This window comes from Triticum aestivum, chromosome 3A, assembly GCF_018294505.1.
Source record: "Triticum aestivum cultivar Chinese Spring chromosome 3A, IWGSC CS RefSeq v2.1, whole genome shotgun sequence".
Lineage (NCBI taxonomy): Eukaryota > Viridiplantae > Streptophyta > Magnoliopsida > Poales > Poaceae > Triticum > Triticum aestivum.
Window position 1 is genome coordinate 131,518,272 of NC_057800.1, and position 20,514 is coordinate 131,538,785.

General features: G+C 44.2%; 1 protein-coding gene and 1 long non-coding RNA gene across 2 annotated transcripts; one reads left to right on the forward strand and one right to left on the reverse strand.

Annotated features, from left to right (window-relative positions):
• Window positions 1-5,326: 5,326 nt before the first annotated feature.
• On the forward strand, window positions 5,327-12,318 carry LOC123060669 (GDSL esterase/lipase At5g45910-like). The gene is made up of 6 exons (XM_044483474.1): window positions 5,327-6,005; window positions 9,550-10,838; window positions 10,929-11,140; window positions 11,260-11,403; window positions 11,497-11,773; window positions 11,915-12,318. Exons 2-6 carry the CDS (start codon window positions 10,592-10,594, stop codon window positions 12,118-12,120), a joined length of 1,086 nt encoding a protein of 361 aa, XP_044339409.1. The 5' UTR covers window positions 5,327-6,005; window positions 9,550-10,591; the 3' UTR covers window positions 12,121-12,318.
• On the reverse strand, window positions 7,549-9,765 carry LOC123060670 (uncharacterized). Its single transcript, XR_006428093.1, has 2 exons — window positions 9,541-9,765; window positions 7,549-8,412 (listed from the first exon to the last, which is right to left on the reverse strand). It is a non-coding gene; the product is annotated as an uncharacterized lncRNA (long non-coding RNA).
• Window positions 12,319-20,514: the final 8,196 nt, after the last annotated feature.

Consider the following 20,514-nt stretch of genomic DNA (forward strand, 5'->3'; position numbering starts at 1 on the left):
TGGAACTCTCAATGAAAGCACCAATGTCGGTGTCAAAACCAACAGATCTCGGGTAGGGGGTCCCGAACTGTGCGTCTAGGATCGATGGTAACAGGAGACGACGGACACAATGTTTACCCAGGTTCGGGCCCTCTCTATGGAGGTAATGCCCTACTTCCTGTTTGATTGATCTTGATGAATATGAGTATTACAAGAGTTAATCTACCATGAGATCGTAATGGCTAAACCCTAAAAGTCTAACCTGACTATAATTATGAAGATGTATCTACTGACCTAGCCCTCCGGTTTATATAGACATAGGAGGGACCTAGGGTTTACACAAGGTCGGTTACAGAGAAAGGAGTATTCATATTTGGTCGCCAAGCTTGCCTTCCACGCCAAGGAGAGTCCCATCCGGACACGGGTAGAGTCTTCGGTCTTTGTATCTTCACGGCCCATCAGTCTGGCCCATATCCAATAGGTTGGACGCCCGAGGACCCCTTAGCCCAGGACTCCCTCAGTCATCCCCACGGTTGCTACCATATTCGCCCTGCTGACGGTTGCCACCACCGCCACGGTCACCCTCGCGGTTGTTGTTGTTGTTGTAGCCGCCGTGGTCACTGAAGTTACCGCGTCCCTTGCCATGATAGTTTCCCTTGCCCTGGTTGTTGATGTTGCTACTATTGTCGCGGGCAACATAGTTGACGGAAGACCCCGGCGATCTGGTGATGGAGTCGGGCGGCATTGTACTCACGCCTGCGTTCGAAGGCGATGGCATGGGAGTAGAACTCCCCAAGAGTCATGCCATCGATGCGAGTCGTGGCGGCGGTGATGAGTGCCTCGTAGTCGCTGTCGAGGCCAGTGATGACAGCGGTGATGATGTCCTCATCACGCATGGCGCGACCGACAGCAGCAAGTTGGTCGGCGTTGGCACGAATCTTGGCGAAGTCATCCACCATGGAGAGGTTGCCCTTCTGAAATGTTGCCATGTCTAGCTTGATCTGCACAATACTAGCATTACAGTGGGTGGATTACATCTCCTCCAGGTTTGCCCAAATGGCACACGAGGTGTCGAACATGATCACCTATTGGAGGACGTCTTCGGTGAGGGAGGCCAACAGGTAGCTGAGGACGATCTGGTCCTGACGAAACCAGACATCATACTCCGGATTGAGCGCGCGAACCCCTTTGTCGTCGGCTTCAAGGAGTCACGAGGAGGAGTCGAGATAGTGTCGTTGACGTAAACGGTGACGTAAGCGATGCACAGGGGAGGAAGGATCTGGGCCTTCCGCATCAGGTAGTTGGAGGTGGTGAGCTTGGCGGTGATGAGGCTAGCAGATGGAGCGGGGACAGCCGAAGCCGACGGCGCAGTGAAGGAAGCAGGCAGGGACAAGGACAACGGCGGAGCTACGTTGGTTCCTGCAGGTGCCATGGCACCCCAGCCTTGATAAAAATACACAGGGATTCCTTTTGAGAGGGGTTAGATTAAGATAATATAGTTTTCTGGCCCCTCCAAACATCCTTATGTTCTGCTTAGCGCCCCCCCCCCCCCCCCCCCCCCCCCACAAAACATCTTGTCTAGCTTCGTCAGTGGACATGGAAGTCATGGCAGAGGAGGACGAGGCAGCAGCGGAAGGAGAACCAATGGTGCGGTGGCGCGAGAAGGCTTGATACCATGAGAAACTAGAGAGAGAGATTGGATCGGGTCGACCATACGGGGTGGTCTTGAGATGTTTATATATATGTGCGCTAGGGCACAACCGGCAGGCAGGATATACATCAGGTTGTTACAGGAGATATACACGTACTAACCAACTCCCAGATCACAACTACACGTTTAACTCTGACCCTTTTTTTTTTTGCATATTTGCCCATGAACATGATACAGAGAAATGTAAAAAGGGAAGCAATTATGCTAATGTATTAGTTCTGACTTATAAATATGTCCCACCGCATGTATGGTTGCATTAGAATTCAAATTATTTAGTTTTTTCCACTTTCATAATTTTCTCAAATTGTCCTCTAAATCTTTCCGTATGATGAACTGGCGCGGCAATTGGATTTTAATGAACAAAGAAGTCCTTCGGCCGAGCCGGCGACAGAGAGGTAGACAGATTCAGCCAAACATTGCAATTTTGCATGAAACAAAACACTATAACTCGGGTTCTACCTCCTTTCATAACCGGTACCAAATGATCAAAATCCCTTCAGATCATACAAGCATTGAGTTGAGTTGCGTGCATTAATTTATTAAACATCAAAAATGACGAGAAGATGGACAATTTATTCATACCAGAACATAAGGCTAACATATCAACATCGTAAGAGTCGTAACACCGGAAATCCATAGTTGGACAAGAGCTAAGATGATCCATGCTGAATACTCCCTCCGTCCAGAAATACTTGTCCGAGAAATGCATAAAAATAAATGTATCTAAAACTAAAATACATCTACATACATCCATTCCTCCGACGAGTATTTCCGGACGAATGGAGTAGTAAATTAGAAATGAATACCACCTTTAAAAAAAACTGAAATTTTTGCACATCAAAGATGAAAAAGTTTTCCATGTGTGAAATAAATAAATAAAAGCCTTTCTAAAAATTCCGTTTTAGAGCTTCTCTAATGTCATATCGCCACAAAAATTTGCAAGCCCTTAGGGAATTTTTGTTAAAATTTAATTAATAAACCATATTTTCTTTTTTGCGATTTATTTCGATTTCATTGTTCATGTGCGGGAGCATCTGGGCTCGGTTGCGAAAACGTTGTCCTCTAATTTGTAGCAAGTTGACATACATCAAGAACTGATTAGAGCATCTTCAACAGGCGCGCCAAACTAGCGCCGTGCCGCAAAATCCCCCCTTTTCGCGCGCGCGCAACCGGAAGAGTTGCTCCAGCGGGCGCGCGAAAACCGCGCGCGGTATACGTAGTCCAGCGTGCGGGCCGAAACGCAATCGCGCGCCGCTTATTTGCTGCGCCCGCTCCCGCGCGCTGGACTCTCGCGCGCTCGCTCGCACCTCCCACCCCCCCTCCAGCCGCACCGCCGCCGCCGACCGCGCCACCCGGCGACCGTTCCGGCGCTTCCCCGACCTATCCCCGCCCCGCGCGCGCTTTCTCCGGCCCCCCTCTAGGCACGCCGTCCCGCGCGTGTGCTGGTCCGCCGACGAACAGCGCTCGCGCGCTCGCTGCCGCTCGGCGCCCGCTAGGTGTTCGACAAAACGCCTAAAAGGTATGTATTGCTCAAAAGCCATGAATTTCGTGCATGTTGATTGTAGTTTTTTTATTTATAGCATAATATTCAACATTGTAGATGAGTTTCTCGTATGATTCTTTCGAAGAAGAATTTGATATGGAAGAGGAGGAGGATCTTGCAATGATCCTAGCTATGCATATTAATAAAAAACCGAAACACGGTGGTTCGGTTATGGGTTGGCAAAAAAATTGGAGGGATAGGATCGATGCCCACAACAGATTGATCAGGCATTATTTTACGGAGAATCCCACATACCCCGAGTCGTATTTTCGTCGCCGGTTTAAGATGAGCATCGAGTTGTTCAGACGCATTGTAGAGAAACTAGCGATCCATGACCGCTTTTTTCAGCAAAGGAGGAATGCCGCCGGAGAGCTCGGGCATAGCACCTTTCAGAAGGTGACAGCCGCGTTGCGTATGTTGGCATACGGTATACCGGCTGATCTAGTTGATGATCACTTGGCTATGGGTGAGAGCCAAGCTATCATGTGTGTCAAGCGCTTCGCAGTCGGAATTGTGCAAGTGTTTGGCGAGGAGTATTTGAGATCTCCCACCGCTGAAGACGTCGCAAGGCTTTTGGCGATGAACAAAGCTCGCGGCTTTCCTGGCATGCTTGGCTCAATAGATTGCATGCATTGGAGTTGGAAGAATTGTCCAAAGGCATGGCATGGGCAATTTCACGGCCAAAAAAAGGGTTCCACTATAATCCTTGAAGCGGTGGCCGATCAAGAGACTTGGATTTGGCATGCATTCTTTGAAATGCCTGGATCTTTGAATGACATCAATGTTGTCAACCGGTCACCACTGATGAGTAAGATTGCAAATGGGGAGTTGCCACCGGTGCAGTTTGTAGCAAATGGCCGTACATACAACTATGGCTATTATCTAGCGGGTGGCATCTATCCAAAGTGGCAAACCTTTGTCAAGCCGTTGAAAAAGCCAGAAGGTAAGAAAGAACTTGATTTCCACAATGCTCAGGCGGCGGCTAGAAAAGATGTGGAGAGAGCTTTTGGGATTTTGCAAGCCCAATTTGCTATTGTGAGAGGACCGACTAGATTTTGGGATCAGAAAATGCTTTGGTACATCATGCACGCTTGTGTGATCATGCATAACATGATCATCGAGAATGAGCGTGGCCAAGATGTAGACTACTCTCAGTATGAGCTTTTGGGACATGCGGTGCGAGTGCGACGGAGGGCTGAAAGGGTGGCCCGTTTTGTTGGCTCCTATCATGCCATTCGACGTCCCGCAGCGCATAATGATCTTCAGAAGGATCTTATTGAGGAGTGGTGGGCATGGAATGGACGACAAAGAGCATCATGATTTGTGCGTTTGATATTGTATTATTGAAATATTTGTTGTGTTTATTGCACTATTTGTTGTATTGAACGATAAACTGTTTGTTTGAGTTGTAATAATGAAATTGAACTATTTATTTTAATTTAATTTTGTTTGTGTTTGATTTTTTTTGCTTCTGTTTTGGAATGCACATGTTGTTTGTGTGAGAGTCGCGCGCGCTGCATTTTGCGCGCTGCTGGAGCGGCGCGTGCGCGCTGCATTTTAGTGCGGCTGCTGAAACCAGCGCTGCGCGCCGTGCCAAACCAGGTGATGGGCGCGCGGCAAACCAGTTTTTTACGCGTGGCGCGTTCGGCGCCTGTTGGAGATGATCTTAGGTAATACAAGGATTGTTCATTTGTAGTATTACATCTAGAGGTAAGATACAGGTAAGGTGTTCCTTTTTCTAAGCCTATTTGTCATAATGAAGGCCCTCCAACTAGTCATTTCGAACTATAATATGCTCACTGACGTGCCAATACGTTGACAACTGTGAATCTATGGTATTATTCTTGAAAGAAAATTAATGCCAAGCATATAGGATTATAATTCTGAAACATCCCCACAAAAACTTTCACTCGCAAAGCACAAATCCCTATCTACTGTGTTCATGTCCCTAGTTTCATAAAATTGTTAATATCTACTCCAGTATCTCACTTCACTCGTTCGTGTAGAATCGATACGATTCTCTTGTGGTCCAGTCAAGTGGCCATTTCTGCAACATTGCGTCCTGCAACCATGTGTTCTACTCCCTCCGTCCCGAAAAACATGTCGCGAGGGCGATTTTGCAAAAAAAACCTCTAATTTCTCCCGACCAAACCCGCGCTCCCTCGTCGTCCTCCTCCGACAGAAGCCGCATCTGCGCTGCTCCCCGCCGCCGCAGCTGCGCTGCTCCCCGCCGCTGCAGCTGCCCTGCTCCCCGCGAACGCAGCTCCCTGCTCCCCCGCTCCGTCGCCACAGCTGCCTCCTGCTCCGCCGCCGCACCTGCCCCTCGCCTGCCTCCCCAAGCTCCCCCTTCCTCATAAAAATCTTCGATTTCCCCGGCTACCGCCGCGCTCTGCTCCGGCTGCGTAGGAACCGGCGTTAGTGAGCCCGGAGGCATTGGATCCTGACCATCACCAACAATCTAAAGGTCGATGAGGCCGACGAGCCCCATGGCGACAGGAGATGCAACAAGGTAAACGTCGATGAGCCTAACGACGACAGCAACCTAAAGCTTGTGGATTTGCGAGTGTTGAAGACGGCGACGACAACTCCACTAGGAATACGACCGCGGCGGCTTCTTCTTCGTTGTTTCTCTGGTGGAAGACCCGCGCCTGCGACACCGCGGCAGCAGCGGCGGCTGTCAAGTGGGTCGTCCCTGCTCACTTGGCAGCAGCGGCGGCGGCTACAAATCTTCTCCAGCCTGGGTCATCTCCGTCACCAACGCCTACAGCCTGGGTATGAACCTCTCTTCTCTACTCATCTACTGAATGTACTGAACGTGCGTAGTCTCTGAACTGAATTTTACTGAATGTGTGTATTCTCTGTCTACTGAATTTTAGTGAATGTACTCCTGTAAACTGAATGTACTCTTGTAAAGTGTGCTGTCAACTTGTGAATTTTAGTGGATGTGATTAAAAGTTACTCCACGATGATCCTCCTTGCATGTTGAGCCAGTTACTGGCTTGAGAAACATGGTGGAGGCCATCATTGTTTACTGGCTTCAGAAACATGCCGAGCAAGTTACTGGCTTTAGAAACATGCTGAGCAAGTTACTTGCTTCAGAAACAATGATCCTCTTTTTGAAGTGGAGGCCATCGTTGTTTACCATGTTCTGGGTGTTGGTGGCCTCGCTTCTTCTTACGGCATTTATTTTTTGCCAATTAACCGAGAAAAGGTTTTGATTGCAACAGTATCCATAGTCCATCACTTCTCATGTTGGGCTCCTCTCATTCTTTCCCCCAATTCAGTATTGTTGTGTAGAAATTGATTCAAATTCTTTACATAGCCATTGATCAAGATCCACCAGTAAAATAAGATCCCCCCTTCTATTTGTGTTGCAAATATAACATGTGCGATATTTTTAAATCTGTCCATTTTCTGGTTGTAAACATTAGCTTACAAGAGCCTCTAGATTACTAGCAGTAGTCCTACTATTAGTAGGAGTACACAGTTCTGCTAGTTGAAAAGAGCCTCTAGATTATCAACACTTTTGCACTAGTTCTGTTAGTTTAGAGTTTGGGGTATTTTGCACAGTTACAATCTTGCATGCATATGAACAGTAGTACTCCATCATTTTTGGAGTATTATGAACAATTCAACAATTGGGGTCTAATCTAGAGCCACATGAGAGCTGGCTGGGTTAGTTATTTTTCTGACCAATCAACCATGCATGGAAATCTGCTAGATAACCCCCAGTCCACAGCAAAGGAGGAATAAAGTGAAACATGAGGCTGATCAACTAGATAACCCCAAGTGCCATTTAACAGTAAACTAAAGTTCAGTCAGAGTATGCAATAAACTTGCTGGAGTACAAATTTATGCATTACTCCATATTTTCCGAAGTACTGTCATTTTACTCAAAATTTACTCAAATAACTAAAATTAATCCAAAACAAAAAAGGACTGCTATTGGACTAATTTGTTCTCGGTTGCTTTTCATACTACAGTTTTTATAACATAACAACAGTGCTTTTTATTAACAGTAAGTTCATCATGTCAACTGACAGCAAGTTCATCATCTCAAGACTTGCTCAAATTAACTCAACTGGTTCTACAAATTTGCTATCCTATCTACAGTACCTAGCTATTGTCAGAACATAACACTATATATCTATAGCTTCATTTTAGAAATTTAATTAGTGCATTTCTAAAATGGCCAACATTATGGCACAAATAATTAAGTAAGTTAGCACAAATTGCAAAGTAAGTTAGCACAAATATTCAGTTTTAATCCAAATTATTCAAATTAATCCAAATATTTTAAATTAATTCAAATAACTAAAATTAATCCAAATCAATTCAAATTCCAAATAACCCAAATTCCAATAAATTCCAACAAGGAGTTTATATACAAGGATTAGACAAGGCATACACAAGGGCATGACATAAGGTCCTCTTTGTCCCCTCTTGACACAAGATTACACATGACATAAGGGCATCTTTGTCCCCTCTTGACACAAGATTACACAAGACATACACAAGGAGCACCTGACTACATGACATAAGGGCCTCTTTGCCCCCTCTTGACTACATTCTTTTCCTTTCTCTGGCCACTTCTTCCCTTCCCTTCCCTTTACTTTTCTTTCTTCTCCCTTCTTTAGCCAATTCTTTCCTATCATTTTCTTTTCCTAATGCAATTTCCATTTCTTCTATAATGGCCCTAGTATCAACAACTACCCGACTGTCGCAATATACACTGATGATTTCCCTGCCAGCATTCTGAATGCGATCCTTGTGCAAGTGGGGCAACTTATATTGATTTCCTCCTTTGTCTTTCATAACTTCAAACATAACTGCTTCTAATGTGATAAAGCTTCTGTGCAACTTGTCGGGATCGTAGTTCTCGAATTCCTCTTCCACACCTTGTACCAGTTTTTGGATGTTTGTGGGTGACCTGCAGTCGGTTAGAGACTGGAGAGAGGTATGGAAGCAGAGGTCCAAACAATTTAACTCAGGGCTATTTGGCGGCTGTTGTAGCAATCGGATGTCAAGATGAGTTTGTTCCACAGCTTCTCGAAAAGCTACATCATTGGGAAGGACATGGGGCTTTGCATTATCCTGTTGGATGAATATTGTTGCTCCCTCGTCATCCTCAGGCCACTTATCCTGAATTGCCGGGATAACCTTATTGATTAGATAATCTCTGCACAAAGTGGTAGGAGGAGTACTAATGTCAACACTTCTGCTAGATATGGTCATGAGTAGATAGCTACAGTTTTAACACTGCATTTTAACTGAATTTTTAATAATGACAAGATGCCAGTTTTAACTCAATCAACAACATTTTAACTGAATTAAAAGAATTATTGGACTTTAAATGACAGGACTGACAGAGTTCCTAGGACCTCTATATATGAGCATGGGAGATTAGATAAGAAATTGATTGAGTGCAAAACAGAGTGTTGTAAATCACTCCTGATTTGATGTGATGTGATGTAGCATAGCATAGCAGTAGAGTAGAGTAGAGAAGCATCTAAGGCAATAGTCCTGCTAATTGCTGTCAAGATAGCATGACTAGTTGCTCTTGGTGCATTTACTGATATCTTCTGAACATTTGGTACCCCTGAACATACGAGCATTATGCATTTTTAGTACCCCTGAAAATATGTAGTGTCAAAGTATGTAGTGCTATTTTGATCAAGTTACAGAACAAATAATTTTGTTCTCATTATGAACTGAAACTTGTGCATTCTGTCTATTTCTTCAGAAATTAATTCACTCCCTTTCTCTGTGTGATGAAAATTTGATCAAAGACTGTTAACTGAAACTGTTGACTGTTAACTGTAATTCACTGTAATTCAAAAACTGTTGACTGTTAACTTTAAAATTTTGATCAAAAACTGTTGACTGATAACTTTAAAAGTTCACTGTAATTCAAATGAAACTGTTGACTGTTAACTGAATCAGTGTTAACTGAATTGCTGCTGCCATACTCCTCTGTTTAGTGTTACTAAATCAGTGTTAACACTAAATAAGTGACACTATTTAGTGAATTACTCCCATTGTTCATTTAGTGATTCAGTACTAATGACAGATAAATGAGGAAGAAGCAAGCATGTTCTGCTCTTCTACTGTTGGAGTAACTAGTAGACCAACAAAACTGAAACTAAGTTGTGGTCCATGTACATTTTCAGTCAGATTTGTATCCACTGGGCACCATAAGCAGAAGTATTTTTCTGCTCCATCACACACAGTTTTACATCACCATCATAAGCAGAATTATTTTTCTCCAATTGAAGTTTTACATCACCATCACACATTTTTACTGTACCTTCTTCAGGGTGCAGAGTAGAGCAACAGCAGCACGGGCAGGGTCAAGGAGCAGCAGCACAGGCAGCTCAGTGGAGCAGCAGCAGCACGGGCAGGGTCAGTGGAGCAGCAGCAGTACGGGCAGGGTCAGGGGAGCAGCAGCAGCACGGGCAGAAACCACCGGCGACAGGGGAGAAGCAGCCGCACGGGTGCGTGGGCAGGGGAGAAGGAGCAGCACGGGTGCGCGGGCGTGGGAGATCGACGAGGTCGCGCTGGAGATTGAGTATCACGTGCGCGTGCTCCTGGTCCACCGGATCGTGGAGGCAGCCTCCGGCGACGCCGGTAGGAGATCACGGCAGCGCACGCGCCGGAGCTCGAGGAGGACGCGCGGGAGCACGAGGAGGACGTGCGCGGGCTTGAGGAGGATGCGGGCGAGCTCGAGGAGGAACGCGCACGGCCTCGAGGAAGACGTAGTGGGAGATTCCGGCGATGCCCGCGGGTAATCGCAGCGGGAGGGTACCGCGGCGGCGCAGATCTGGGCTGCAGCGGTGGAGGAGGTAACTGCCGATGGCGGCGAGAGCATGTACTTGGCGACGGCGGAGGAGCTCAGCTGGGCTCGCCAGCCCCTGGCGAATCACGCAGCTGCGGCGCCGGCCCCTGGCGACGTGCAGGCGACGGACGGAGGAAGAAGACGGGGTGGAGGGACTTGTTTGAAACGCTTTTCAAACCACGAGGGGTTTTTTGCAAAATTATCAGTTAACTACGCCCACGACATGTTTTTCGGGACGGAGGGAGTACTATATTTGTATTTATGACAAGTTTCTCTTTTTTTCTAGGTCACCTCTCGGGCACGATGAGTCGTTTTCTTTACTCTTTTATAAAAACATGAAACCAGTTGACGCGCAAAATTTGGGCGTGGCCAACTTGCCATTAGCTGCAGGCGACCATGTACCAGTATACATGTAGAACAATAGTACTATAAATTTCGTAGAGTCTACGCTCGTAGTCGTACTCCATTAACTTCATCTCCTCTCCCGTCGACTGGCCCGAGCTTCCCAGGGCGAGGAGCGACGATGAAGCTGCTCTGCGTCCTCGCGGCGGTCCTCGCCCTCGCGTCCGTGGAGCCCGCCGTCTCGTCCCCCCGGCGCTACGACTCCATCATCACCTTCGGCGACTCCTTCACCGACACCGGGAACGCTGTCGTCGTCCTGGCGGAGAAATCGCGGTTCGACCTGACGGTGCAGCCTCCCTACGGCATGACCTTCTTCGGCCGCCCCACGGGCCGCTACTCCAACGGCCGCCTCATCATCGACTTCATCGGTACGCACGCCCTTCCCGGCCACTCTTACTTACTTTCTTCTTCTCGTGCTGATGTATGTATCTGTGCTTGCTTGGCCGGCGTACGTGCAGCTGAGAAGCTCGGTCTGCCGTTTCTCCCGCCGTACCTCTCGCACAACGGCAGCTTCAGCGAGGGCGTCAACTTCGCCGTGGCGGGCGCCACCGCTCTCAACGCCAGTTTCTTCAGGGACATCCCGCTTGTAGGCTCGTTTGTTCTCAACACCAGCTCCAGCGTGCAGCTGGGGTGGTTCCAGTCGCTCAAGCCGTCGCTGTGCACGCCCAAGGTAATCAATTACTAGCATTTCCAATTCCAAACTCAGTGATATGTGTTGATAGATTTGATATGATAATATCCTTGGGACAGTGAGTGAACTTACGTACGCTCTGTGTGTGTGTTGCAGAGTGCCCGGGCTTCTTCCACAGGACGCTCTTTTTCATGGGCGAAATCGGCCTCAACGACTACAGCTTCGCTGTCTTCGGAATGACCCTGCCACAGCTCAGATCCATCGTCCCCGACGTCGTCAAAACCATCGCCGCGGCCACTGAGGTAACCATGCCGGATCTATCAGTCTGAACAACTCTATCTGAAGTCGGCCGGCGCTGATCATGGTAGATATGCGACCCTGTAAACGCCGAGCAGGCGCTACTCGGGCAGGGGGCGAAGACCGTGGTGGTCCCCGGGATCCCGCCGCTGGGATGCATGCCGCCGAATCTGGTCTTCTTCCCCAGTAACGAGACGGCAGGCTACGAGTCCAGCACCGGATGCCTGAAAGGCCTCAACGAGATAGCCAGGCACCACAACTCGGAGCTGCGGAAGGCCCTCGACACGGTCCGGGGAAACCACCCAGATGCCCGGGTCATCTACGCCGATTTCTTCACCCCCGTCATCGAGATGGTGGAGTCTCCCTACAAATTTGGTCAGTAACCGTCTTTGTCAATCTACTGACAAATTTGATCAATCTCTGTCCAGTTTGCTCGTTCAAGCTGTGGTGCTGATTAAGATGGCATCGCTTGTTCTGACACAAGTTGTTTATTTACTTCCTTATTGCAATGTGTAGGGCTTACCACGGATGTTCTGAGTTGTTGCTGCGGTGGAGGTGGCAAGTACAACTTCAACATAAGCGCCGGTTGCGGTATGCCAGGCGCCACGGTGTGCCAGGACCCGTCTCAATATCTCTACTGGGACGGCCATTTCACCGAGGCAGCCCACCGCTATATTGCCAAAGGCTGGCTAAACAGCATAAACAGTTGCAAACCCTGGTAGTAATTGGATGCTACGCGGATTTGTATACTTATTACAACTTTTACTGATCACCGATATACACGAGTCACCGATACACAGGCTTGCCAATTCGTCACGAGGTTTTCTATGTATTCATTATGGTTGTGGTTTCATTCATGTTTTCCCGAAAACGTGCCGACATTTACATCTGTTAATGTGCCCAACCATCTTTTCTTTTGTTGAGATCAATATTCCATTGCGAAAGTTGAAGTATCATGTCTAATTTTTTTTTACAGTCGATGATCTCTGCATGGTCACCTGCGCGTCGTAACCCGTCCGTCCAATGGTTCTAGCACGGGCGCCCACAGTCACAGTATGGTCGTCCGACGGTTCCAGCACGACCACCCTGAAGTCGCCCGGCGGCCGCAAACCCTCTAGGTGCGCTGAAGCATCGAGTGGCGAGCTCCGTGATGGATGCAACACCAAGCCATGCGAGCTTGCGGCACTCGTCCAGTGTGGTCACTCCTTGCCTCTGGCTCCCGTAGCAGCACCCCGTGCCCGCTTCGAGGAGCTTGTGAGATAGATTTTTCCAACGTCGCTCGTCCCTCACAAACGGTGTGATCTACAACCCACTGGTAGAGCAAGGTCCGGTGACATCGAGCATACCGGAGGAGCGAGATTGAGATGGGCTAGCGGTGGTTATAGGTGAGGAGAGCAAAGAGTACCGGAGGAGCCGCACCGACGCGGGTAGGAGGTGGACGAAAGGATGGGCACACAACACGGATGGCCTAGAGGCAAAGGGGAAGGTATAAGGGTGTGGCAAGCGGTCGCGTGGGCGCCACACAGGACACGCGACATTAGAAGAGGGGAGGTCCTCCCTAGTGCCTTAAGCGCTTCGCGTGCATGCAAGCCGGCTGTGGCCCATACTCACTCCAGCTATTCCCTCGCTTCGCCTGCTAGTCTTTTTGTGTGCTGTTGGTCTGGTAGGAAAAACAACCGTCTTTTTAATACCACTGAACAAAATTATGAATTCGAAAAAGTTCACAGACATTTTTAAAAAGTCTATTCATCTGAGAGAAAAGTTCATAAAAATATGAAAAACAATTCACAAGAAAAGTCCATGAATTTGATAAAATGTTCATCAATTTGAAAAAAGATCGTGAATTTGAAAAAAGTTGTGAAATCCAAAAAAGTTCATTAGATTTAGAAAAATCACAAATTTAAAAAAGTTCATGATATTAGAAAAAGTTCATGAAAATGCAAAAATTTTATCGATTTTGAAAAATAAAGAGTTCATAAATTGAAAAAAAAACATGAATTTGGATATAGTTTGTGGATTTAAAAAGAAGATCATATAAACTTTGAAAAGAGCTCATGGATTTGAAAAACATTCATGCATTCAAAAAAGTTCACGGATTTGGCAAAAGTTTTTGAAAATTTAAAAGAGCCCCTGGATTTGAACAACATTTATGTATTCTATAAAATTTCACGTATTCGAAAAAAAGTTCGCCAATTTTACAAAAATGATCTAATTTTGAAAAATGTTCACGAATTAGAAGTATTCATAATTTTGGAAAAACATTACTGAATATATAAAAAGGAAAATAAAATGAAAATAAATAGAAAAATTCCTAAGGAAAAATTGAATGAAAAAAACAAAGAAGAACTAGCCAAACAAAACAAAACAAAAAAAGAAAATCAAACAAGTAAGGCATTGTATTTTTTAGTGTTACATTTGACGCATAACAAGAAAGAAAAAAGAAGTAAGTAGTCACATGGGCTAAGCTTTCACAAGTGGTTACCGTGGGTGGTACTAAACTGTTAGGTCGGGCATTTGAATCTCACGTCGCACACCCATTCCTTGAAGGATAAAATAAATAAATAAATAAAACAGGACGGGCCCAAGATAGAAGGGGGTGTGCACCTGTTCTAGAATAGCATATAACAGGCGCCGAGGGCACCAAATAGGTGGGCGAGAGAAGAGGGACCGATGCGAGCGGAGATTGGCAACCAAATTTGAATGCTTTTACTATATGTTTAGGCCCAGTAACTTAGGGTGGGCTCAAACTCACTTTTTAGAAATAAAATAGATTGACTTCTGGTCAAAGACTAGAAAAATCAAATATCTCGAATTATAGACAACCAAGACAAAAGCCTAGTGACAGCCAATTTCCAAGATGTGCCGCTGTTCCATGGAGTGCTGATATGTCTCGCCTACAGCGAGAAGAAAAATCAAATATCTCGGATTATAGACAACCAAGACAAAGCCTGGTGACAGTCAATTTCCAAGATGCACCGCTGTTCCATGGGGCACTGATATGTCTCGCCAGCGAGAACAGAGGAAGTCTCGGTGAAGGCGAGCTCCATATTGGGCTGGCCCATCGAGCTGCTGACCAGAGGCCATAGGCCATAGGCCATATTCTCATTTTTTGACTTTTGCTTTTGCTTTTTTGTTTACTTTTACTTTATTTATATTTACAGATATTCTATATTACAAAAAGTACTTTACATAAAGTATTTCAAAAAATGTTAATCAGGCATTTAAAAACTGTTAAATGTGTATAGCAAAAATGTTTATCATGTATAGAAAAAATATAAAACGTGAAATGTGTAAATAAAAACTGTTGACCATGTACTTAAAAATATTAATTCAAGCATTTTTTAAAATGTTGAACAAGTGTTCGAAAAATGTTAAGCTGTATTTGAAAAATATAAAATGTGTACATAAAAAGTGTTGACCATGTATTAACAAAATGCTAAACTTGTATTTGAAAAATGTTAAATGTATATAGAAAAAATGTTGACCATGCATTCAAAGAATGTTAAACTTGTCTTTGAATTTTTTTTAATGTGTATAAAAAAATGTTGACTATATATTCAAAAAATGTTAAATTGTCTTTGAAAAATGTTAAATGTGTATAGAAAAAATATTGACGATGTATTCAAAGAATGTTAAGCTTGTGTTTGAAAAATGTTAAATGTGTATATAAAAAATATTGACCATGTATTAAAAAAATTAAACTTGTATTCGAAAAATGTTAAACTTGTATTAAAAAATGTTAAGTATGTATAGAAAAAATATTGACCATGTATTAAAAAATGTTAAACTTTTTTTGATTTTTTTAAATGTGCATAGGAAAAACGTTGACCATGTATTCAAAGAATGTTAAACTTGTCTTTGGAAAATGTTAAATATGTATAGAACAAATGTTGACTATGTACTCAAAAAAGAAGGGAAATGAGTAAGAATAGAAAAACTGATAAAAACAATGAAAAAAACAAATAAAAAAACAAAAGAAAAACAAAAAATCAGAGAAGAAACAATAAAACCTAACAAAAAACAATAGGAAAAAAGAAAATGAAAAACATAGAAGACCGTACAAAAATGAACAAAAAGAAAATAAAGAAAAAATAGTATAAAGAGGGAAAACTGGAAGAAAAAAAACCAGTGGAAAGTGGGCTCATTTCGCGTGAAGTATACCCTGTCATATTACTTCATCGGGAACCCAATGCTAGCCCGCTGGTTGGGGTCCACTCCCCCGTGCACTCCTTTTTCTTCACTATTTTGCTTCTAAAGTGTGCGCGAGTGGGCCAGCCCGTTACCATTGAAGCTTGCAGTGAGAGTTCCTACCATCTCGCTTAATGCAAGATATAGTCACGACGCGTTGTTCCACGTGTGCTGTTGACTTCTCGGACGCCATCAAGACCACTGCTTTATCTTACTCCGAGATATCTCTTACTCTGTTGTGCATGTTGGCTATCAGTTTTCCCCATAGTCATGGATGGATGAATTAATCATGGCATTACCTTTCATGGACGGCTTTGCTGGATTTCTTCTAGAAGCTTCTAATGTCATTGCATGCAAAGATATACCCGTGGTGTTAGAAACGTTTGGTTGCCCGCAACGATTTTGCCTGCATTACATGTGAGACAGGATGAGGAAAAAACTATCATGTGCACATCGTTGGTTTCACGGATCTAGACTACCTCCATTAGTGGAGCAATGTTGGCATGAGGTTGATGTCTTGCATTGGTTGTACTCATGCAACTACATGATGTTTGGTTGTACATAGACAACGAGGTATACTTACATTGTACTGATACGTCTCCATCGTATCTACTTTTCCAAACACTTTTGACCTTGTTTTGGACTCTAACTCGCATGATTTGAATGGAACTAACTCAGACTGGCGCTGTTTTCAGCAAAATTGCCATGGTGTCATTTTTGTGCAGAAATAAAAGTTTTCGGAATGACCTAAAACTTCACGGAGAATATTTTGGAATTTATAAAAAAACTGGCGAAAGAATCAAACCAGGGGGCCCACACCCTGTCCACGAGGGTGGGGGGCGCGCCCCCTGTCTCATGGGCCCCCTGAGGCTCCACCGACCTCAACTCCAACTCTATATATTCACGTTCGGGGAGAAAAAGTAGGAGAGAAGGATTCATCGCGTTTTACGATACGGAGCCGCCGCCAAGCCCTAATCTCTCCCGGAAGGGTTGATCTGGAGTCCGTTTGGGGCTACGGAGAGGGAAATCCGTCGCCATGGTCATCATCAACCTTTCTCCGTCACCAATTTCATGATGCTCACCGCCGTGCGTGAGTAATTCCATCGTAGGCTTGCTGGACGGTGATGTGTTGTATAAGATTTATCATGTAATCGAGTTAGTTTTGTTAGGGTTTGATCCCTAGTATCCATTATGTTCTGAGATTGATGTTGCTATGACTTTGCTATGCTTAATGCTTGTCACTAGGGCCCGAGTGCCATGATTTCAGATATGAACCTATTATGTTTCCATGAATATATGTGAGTTCTTGATCCTATTTTGCAAGTCAATAGTCACCTACTATGTGTTATGATCCGGTAACCGCGAAGTGACAATAATCGGGACCGCTCCCGGTGATGACTATAGTTTGAGGAGTTCATGTATTCACTATGTGTTAATGCTTTGTTCCGGTACTCTATTAAATGGAGGCCTTAATATCCCTTAGTTTCCAATAGGACCCCGCTGCCATGGGAGGGTAGGAAAAAAGATGTCATGCAAGTTCTTTTTCATAAGCACGTATGACTATATTCGGAATACATGCATACATTACATTGATGACGTGGAGCCAGTTCTGTGTCACCCTATGTTATAACTGTTGCATGAGGATTGGCATCTGACATAATTATCCATCACTGATCCATTGCCAACGAGATTTTCACATATTGATCTTTGTTTAGTTACTTTTCCGTTGCCACTGTTACAATCACTACCAAACCAACACTGTTACTTTTGCCACTGTTACCGCTGCTTCCATATTACTTTGCTACTAAATACTTTGCTGCAGATATTAAGTCTTTCAGGTGCGGTTGAATTGATGACTCAACTGTTAATACTTGAGAATATTCTTTGGCTCCCCTTGTATCGAATCAATAAATTTGGGTTGAATACTCTACCCTCGAAAATTGTTGCAATCCCCTATACTTGTGGGTTATCATGTACCCTGCATGGTGAGCTTACCAACTACACCTTACGCATGATGTAACTGATCACACCAATAAAACAACACTCCTATCATGACAAACTGGATGTTTTGATGAATTACTTTAGCCCAAACCGTCGATCCGCCTTGCTAACTTAAACACTACACGTCTGCTTGAGCATGGTCTTGGAGTGAGCATTCTATGTCGCCTGCCTACTCTTAAACCCTATGTAGTGGCTACTTTGTAACCCTTCACTTATTATCACATGCTTCCCATCAATTGTAAACCCCTGGAACCCTCCCCCAGAGCACCACATAACACTTGTCTTACCATGGTAGAAGAGAAACAATTCAAGCAGCAAGCAATGGAGCACACTAGAGACATAACAGAAGAAAGCATGCATGATCATACATCATAGCTAGTTCAACCTACCACTACTATGGTGTCATCCTACCATCACATTCAAAAGAGGGTGCAATCCTACCACCTCAAGTTTGCCATCAGCACGAGGGGTTAGTATATACCACCTTCTCAAAATATACATACCAACAATAGTTCTCAAGCCCTAGCTAGCACAAAATATACATCGTCATCGTCATCGCTATAACCATCGCTGTTGACGATCATGCATGTTGTCACCACCACCAGTTTTTCTTGGATCTTGCATTCCGCTAACAAATGAGACGTGAGGAGAAATGGAGACTTCTCCCCATATCTGGTCTAATCCATACTTTTATTTAAAGTCTCTAATGGGTGCGAGTGGCTCCCGCATCGGGTCGGGTATGTAGTATGTAGTTTCGACCCAAAGATGAAGTTAGGCATAGACCTCGAAATGAGTCAATTCACCCAAGACAGAAAAGAATCATGCGCCCTCGAGAGCATTCTCTTCCACGTGCATTTCTTCCTGAATTTGGCTCGAAGACTTGTCCAACCTTTATTTTCCTAGGTATTGCTCGAGTGCGCTCAGGAAAATCTTAGCTAAGCTTAGTGGAGAACCAGAAACATCACTACCAATAGTGCTTGCCCAGCGTGGTCCTGAGCTAGAGCAACCTACGGCCGTCTACTCAAACAAACCTAACACCCTAAGCCTTGTTGTCCAATAGGTGGCCCAGAGCAGTCATGGAAGACTTTGGGCTAAAGCCACCTTGGTCCATGACAGCGCTGTAGAGGTCAGGGTGGACATCAACCCACTTGCTCTCCCTAATTAATGATGGTTGCCACCTCCTTGATGACCTTAGTCATGTTGTTGAAGACGCTCAGCTTTTCATCCATGAAGCAGCCCCTCTTCCTCTTCCTGTCAAGCACATGATCGTGATCACCACCCTTAGCAGGACCATCAAGGATGATGGCCTCTGACTCCTGAGTGTCCGGATAGTCAGGCATGGGCTAACCGAGCGACTCACCAGAGCCCATGGTATGCTTGTCGGTCGCCAGCCCAAAGGACAAGATGTGCTGCATTTGGGTATAGTTATGGATAGGTGTGCTGAAAGAAAAATCTTTGAATGCTAGAATGAAATATGACCCTGCTTTTGCTACTTCACCTATCTGTATTTCTGAGAAGGATTATGATTTCTCTGTCGATCCTGATATAATTACTTTGGTTGAATCTGATCCTTTTTATGGCTATGAATCTAAAACTATTGTGGCACATCTTACGAAATTGAATGATATATAGCCACCCTATTCACTAATGAGGAAAAAATTCGTTACTACTATATCCTTAAGTTATTCCCGTTCTCATTAAAGGGTGATGCTAAAATATGTTTTAATTCTCTTGATCCTGGTTGTGTGCATAGTCCCCAGGATATGATTTATTATTTCTCTGCTAAATATTTCCCCGCTCAAAAGAAAAAAGCCGCCTTAAGGGAAATATATAATTTTGTGCAAATTGAAGAAAAGAGTCTCCCACAAGTTTGGGGGAGGCTTCTCCGATTACTTAATGCTTTGCCTGATCATCCTCTCAAGAAAAATGAAATACTTGATATCTTTTATAGTGGACTAACCGATGCTTCCAAAGACCACCTGGATAGTTGTGCTGGTTGTGTTTTTAGGGAAAGAACTATTGATCAAGCTAAATTGCTATTGAATAATATGTTGAGTAATGATAATGATTGGACACTTTATGAACCAACTCCTAAGCCAACTCCGAAGAAAAGGGGTATTCTATTTCTCAGTCCTGAAGATATGCAAGAGGCAAAGAAATCTATGAAAGAAAAGGGTATTAAAGCTGAAGATGTTAAGAATTTACCACCTATTGAAGAGATACATGGTCCTGATAACCCTACATAGGTAGTAAAGGTAAATTCTCTCTATAGATTTGATAAGGGTGAAATCCCATCTACTAAGTTTGCTAGCCAATGCTTGGATGAGTTTGATAATTTTATTGTTAAACAAGAAGACTTCAATTCTTATGTTGGTAGACAATTGAAACGTAATGCTTATATGATTGAACAATTGAGTGATTATATGTCTAGAGTTAAAGGTGAGCTTAAACTTATTAGTAAACATGCTTCTATGGTTACCACTCAAGTAGAACAAGTGCTGAAAGCTCAGAATGATTTGCTCAATGAATTAAATAATAAGAAAAATGATAATGCTATTAGAGTTGTGACTAGAGGGGGTAAAATGACTCAGGAACCTTTGTATCCTAAGGGACACCCTAAAAGAGTTGAGCAAGATTCTCAAAGAACTAATGTTGATGCACCTAGTTCTTCTAAGAAGAAGAAAAAAGAAAAATGATAGGACTTTGCATGCTTCTAGTGAACCTGTTGTTGACACACCTGAGAATCCCAATGATATTTCTATTTCTGATGCTGAAACACAATCTGGTAATGAACATGAACCTAGCGATAATGTTAATGATGATGTTCATGTTGATGCTCAATCTAGAAATAACAATAATATAGAGATTGAACCTGTTTGTTGATCTTGATAGCCCACAATCAAAGAATCAACGTTATGATAAGAGAG

Bases quoted from the DNA above. Each gene is read 5' to 3' on its own strand.
- LOC123060669 (XM_044483474.1), top strand. From the start codon at position 10,592: ATGAAGCTGCTCTGCGTCCTCGCGGCGGTCCTCGCCCTCGCGTCCGTG. The intron at 10,839-10,928 runs GTACGCACGCCC...GCGTACGTGCAG, and splicing joins CCTCATCATCGACTTCATCG to CTGAGAAGCTCGGTCTGCCG. The intron at 11,774-11,914 runs GTCAGTAACCGT...TGCAATGTGTAG, and splicing joins GGAGTCTCCCTACAAATTTG to GGCTTACCACGGATGTTCTG.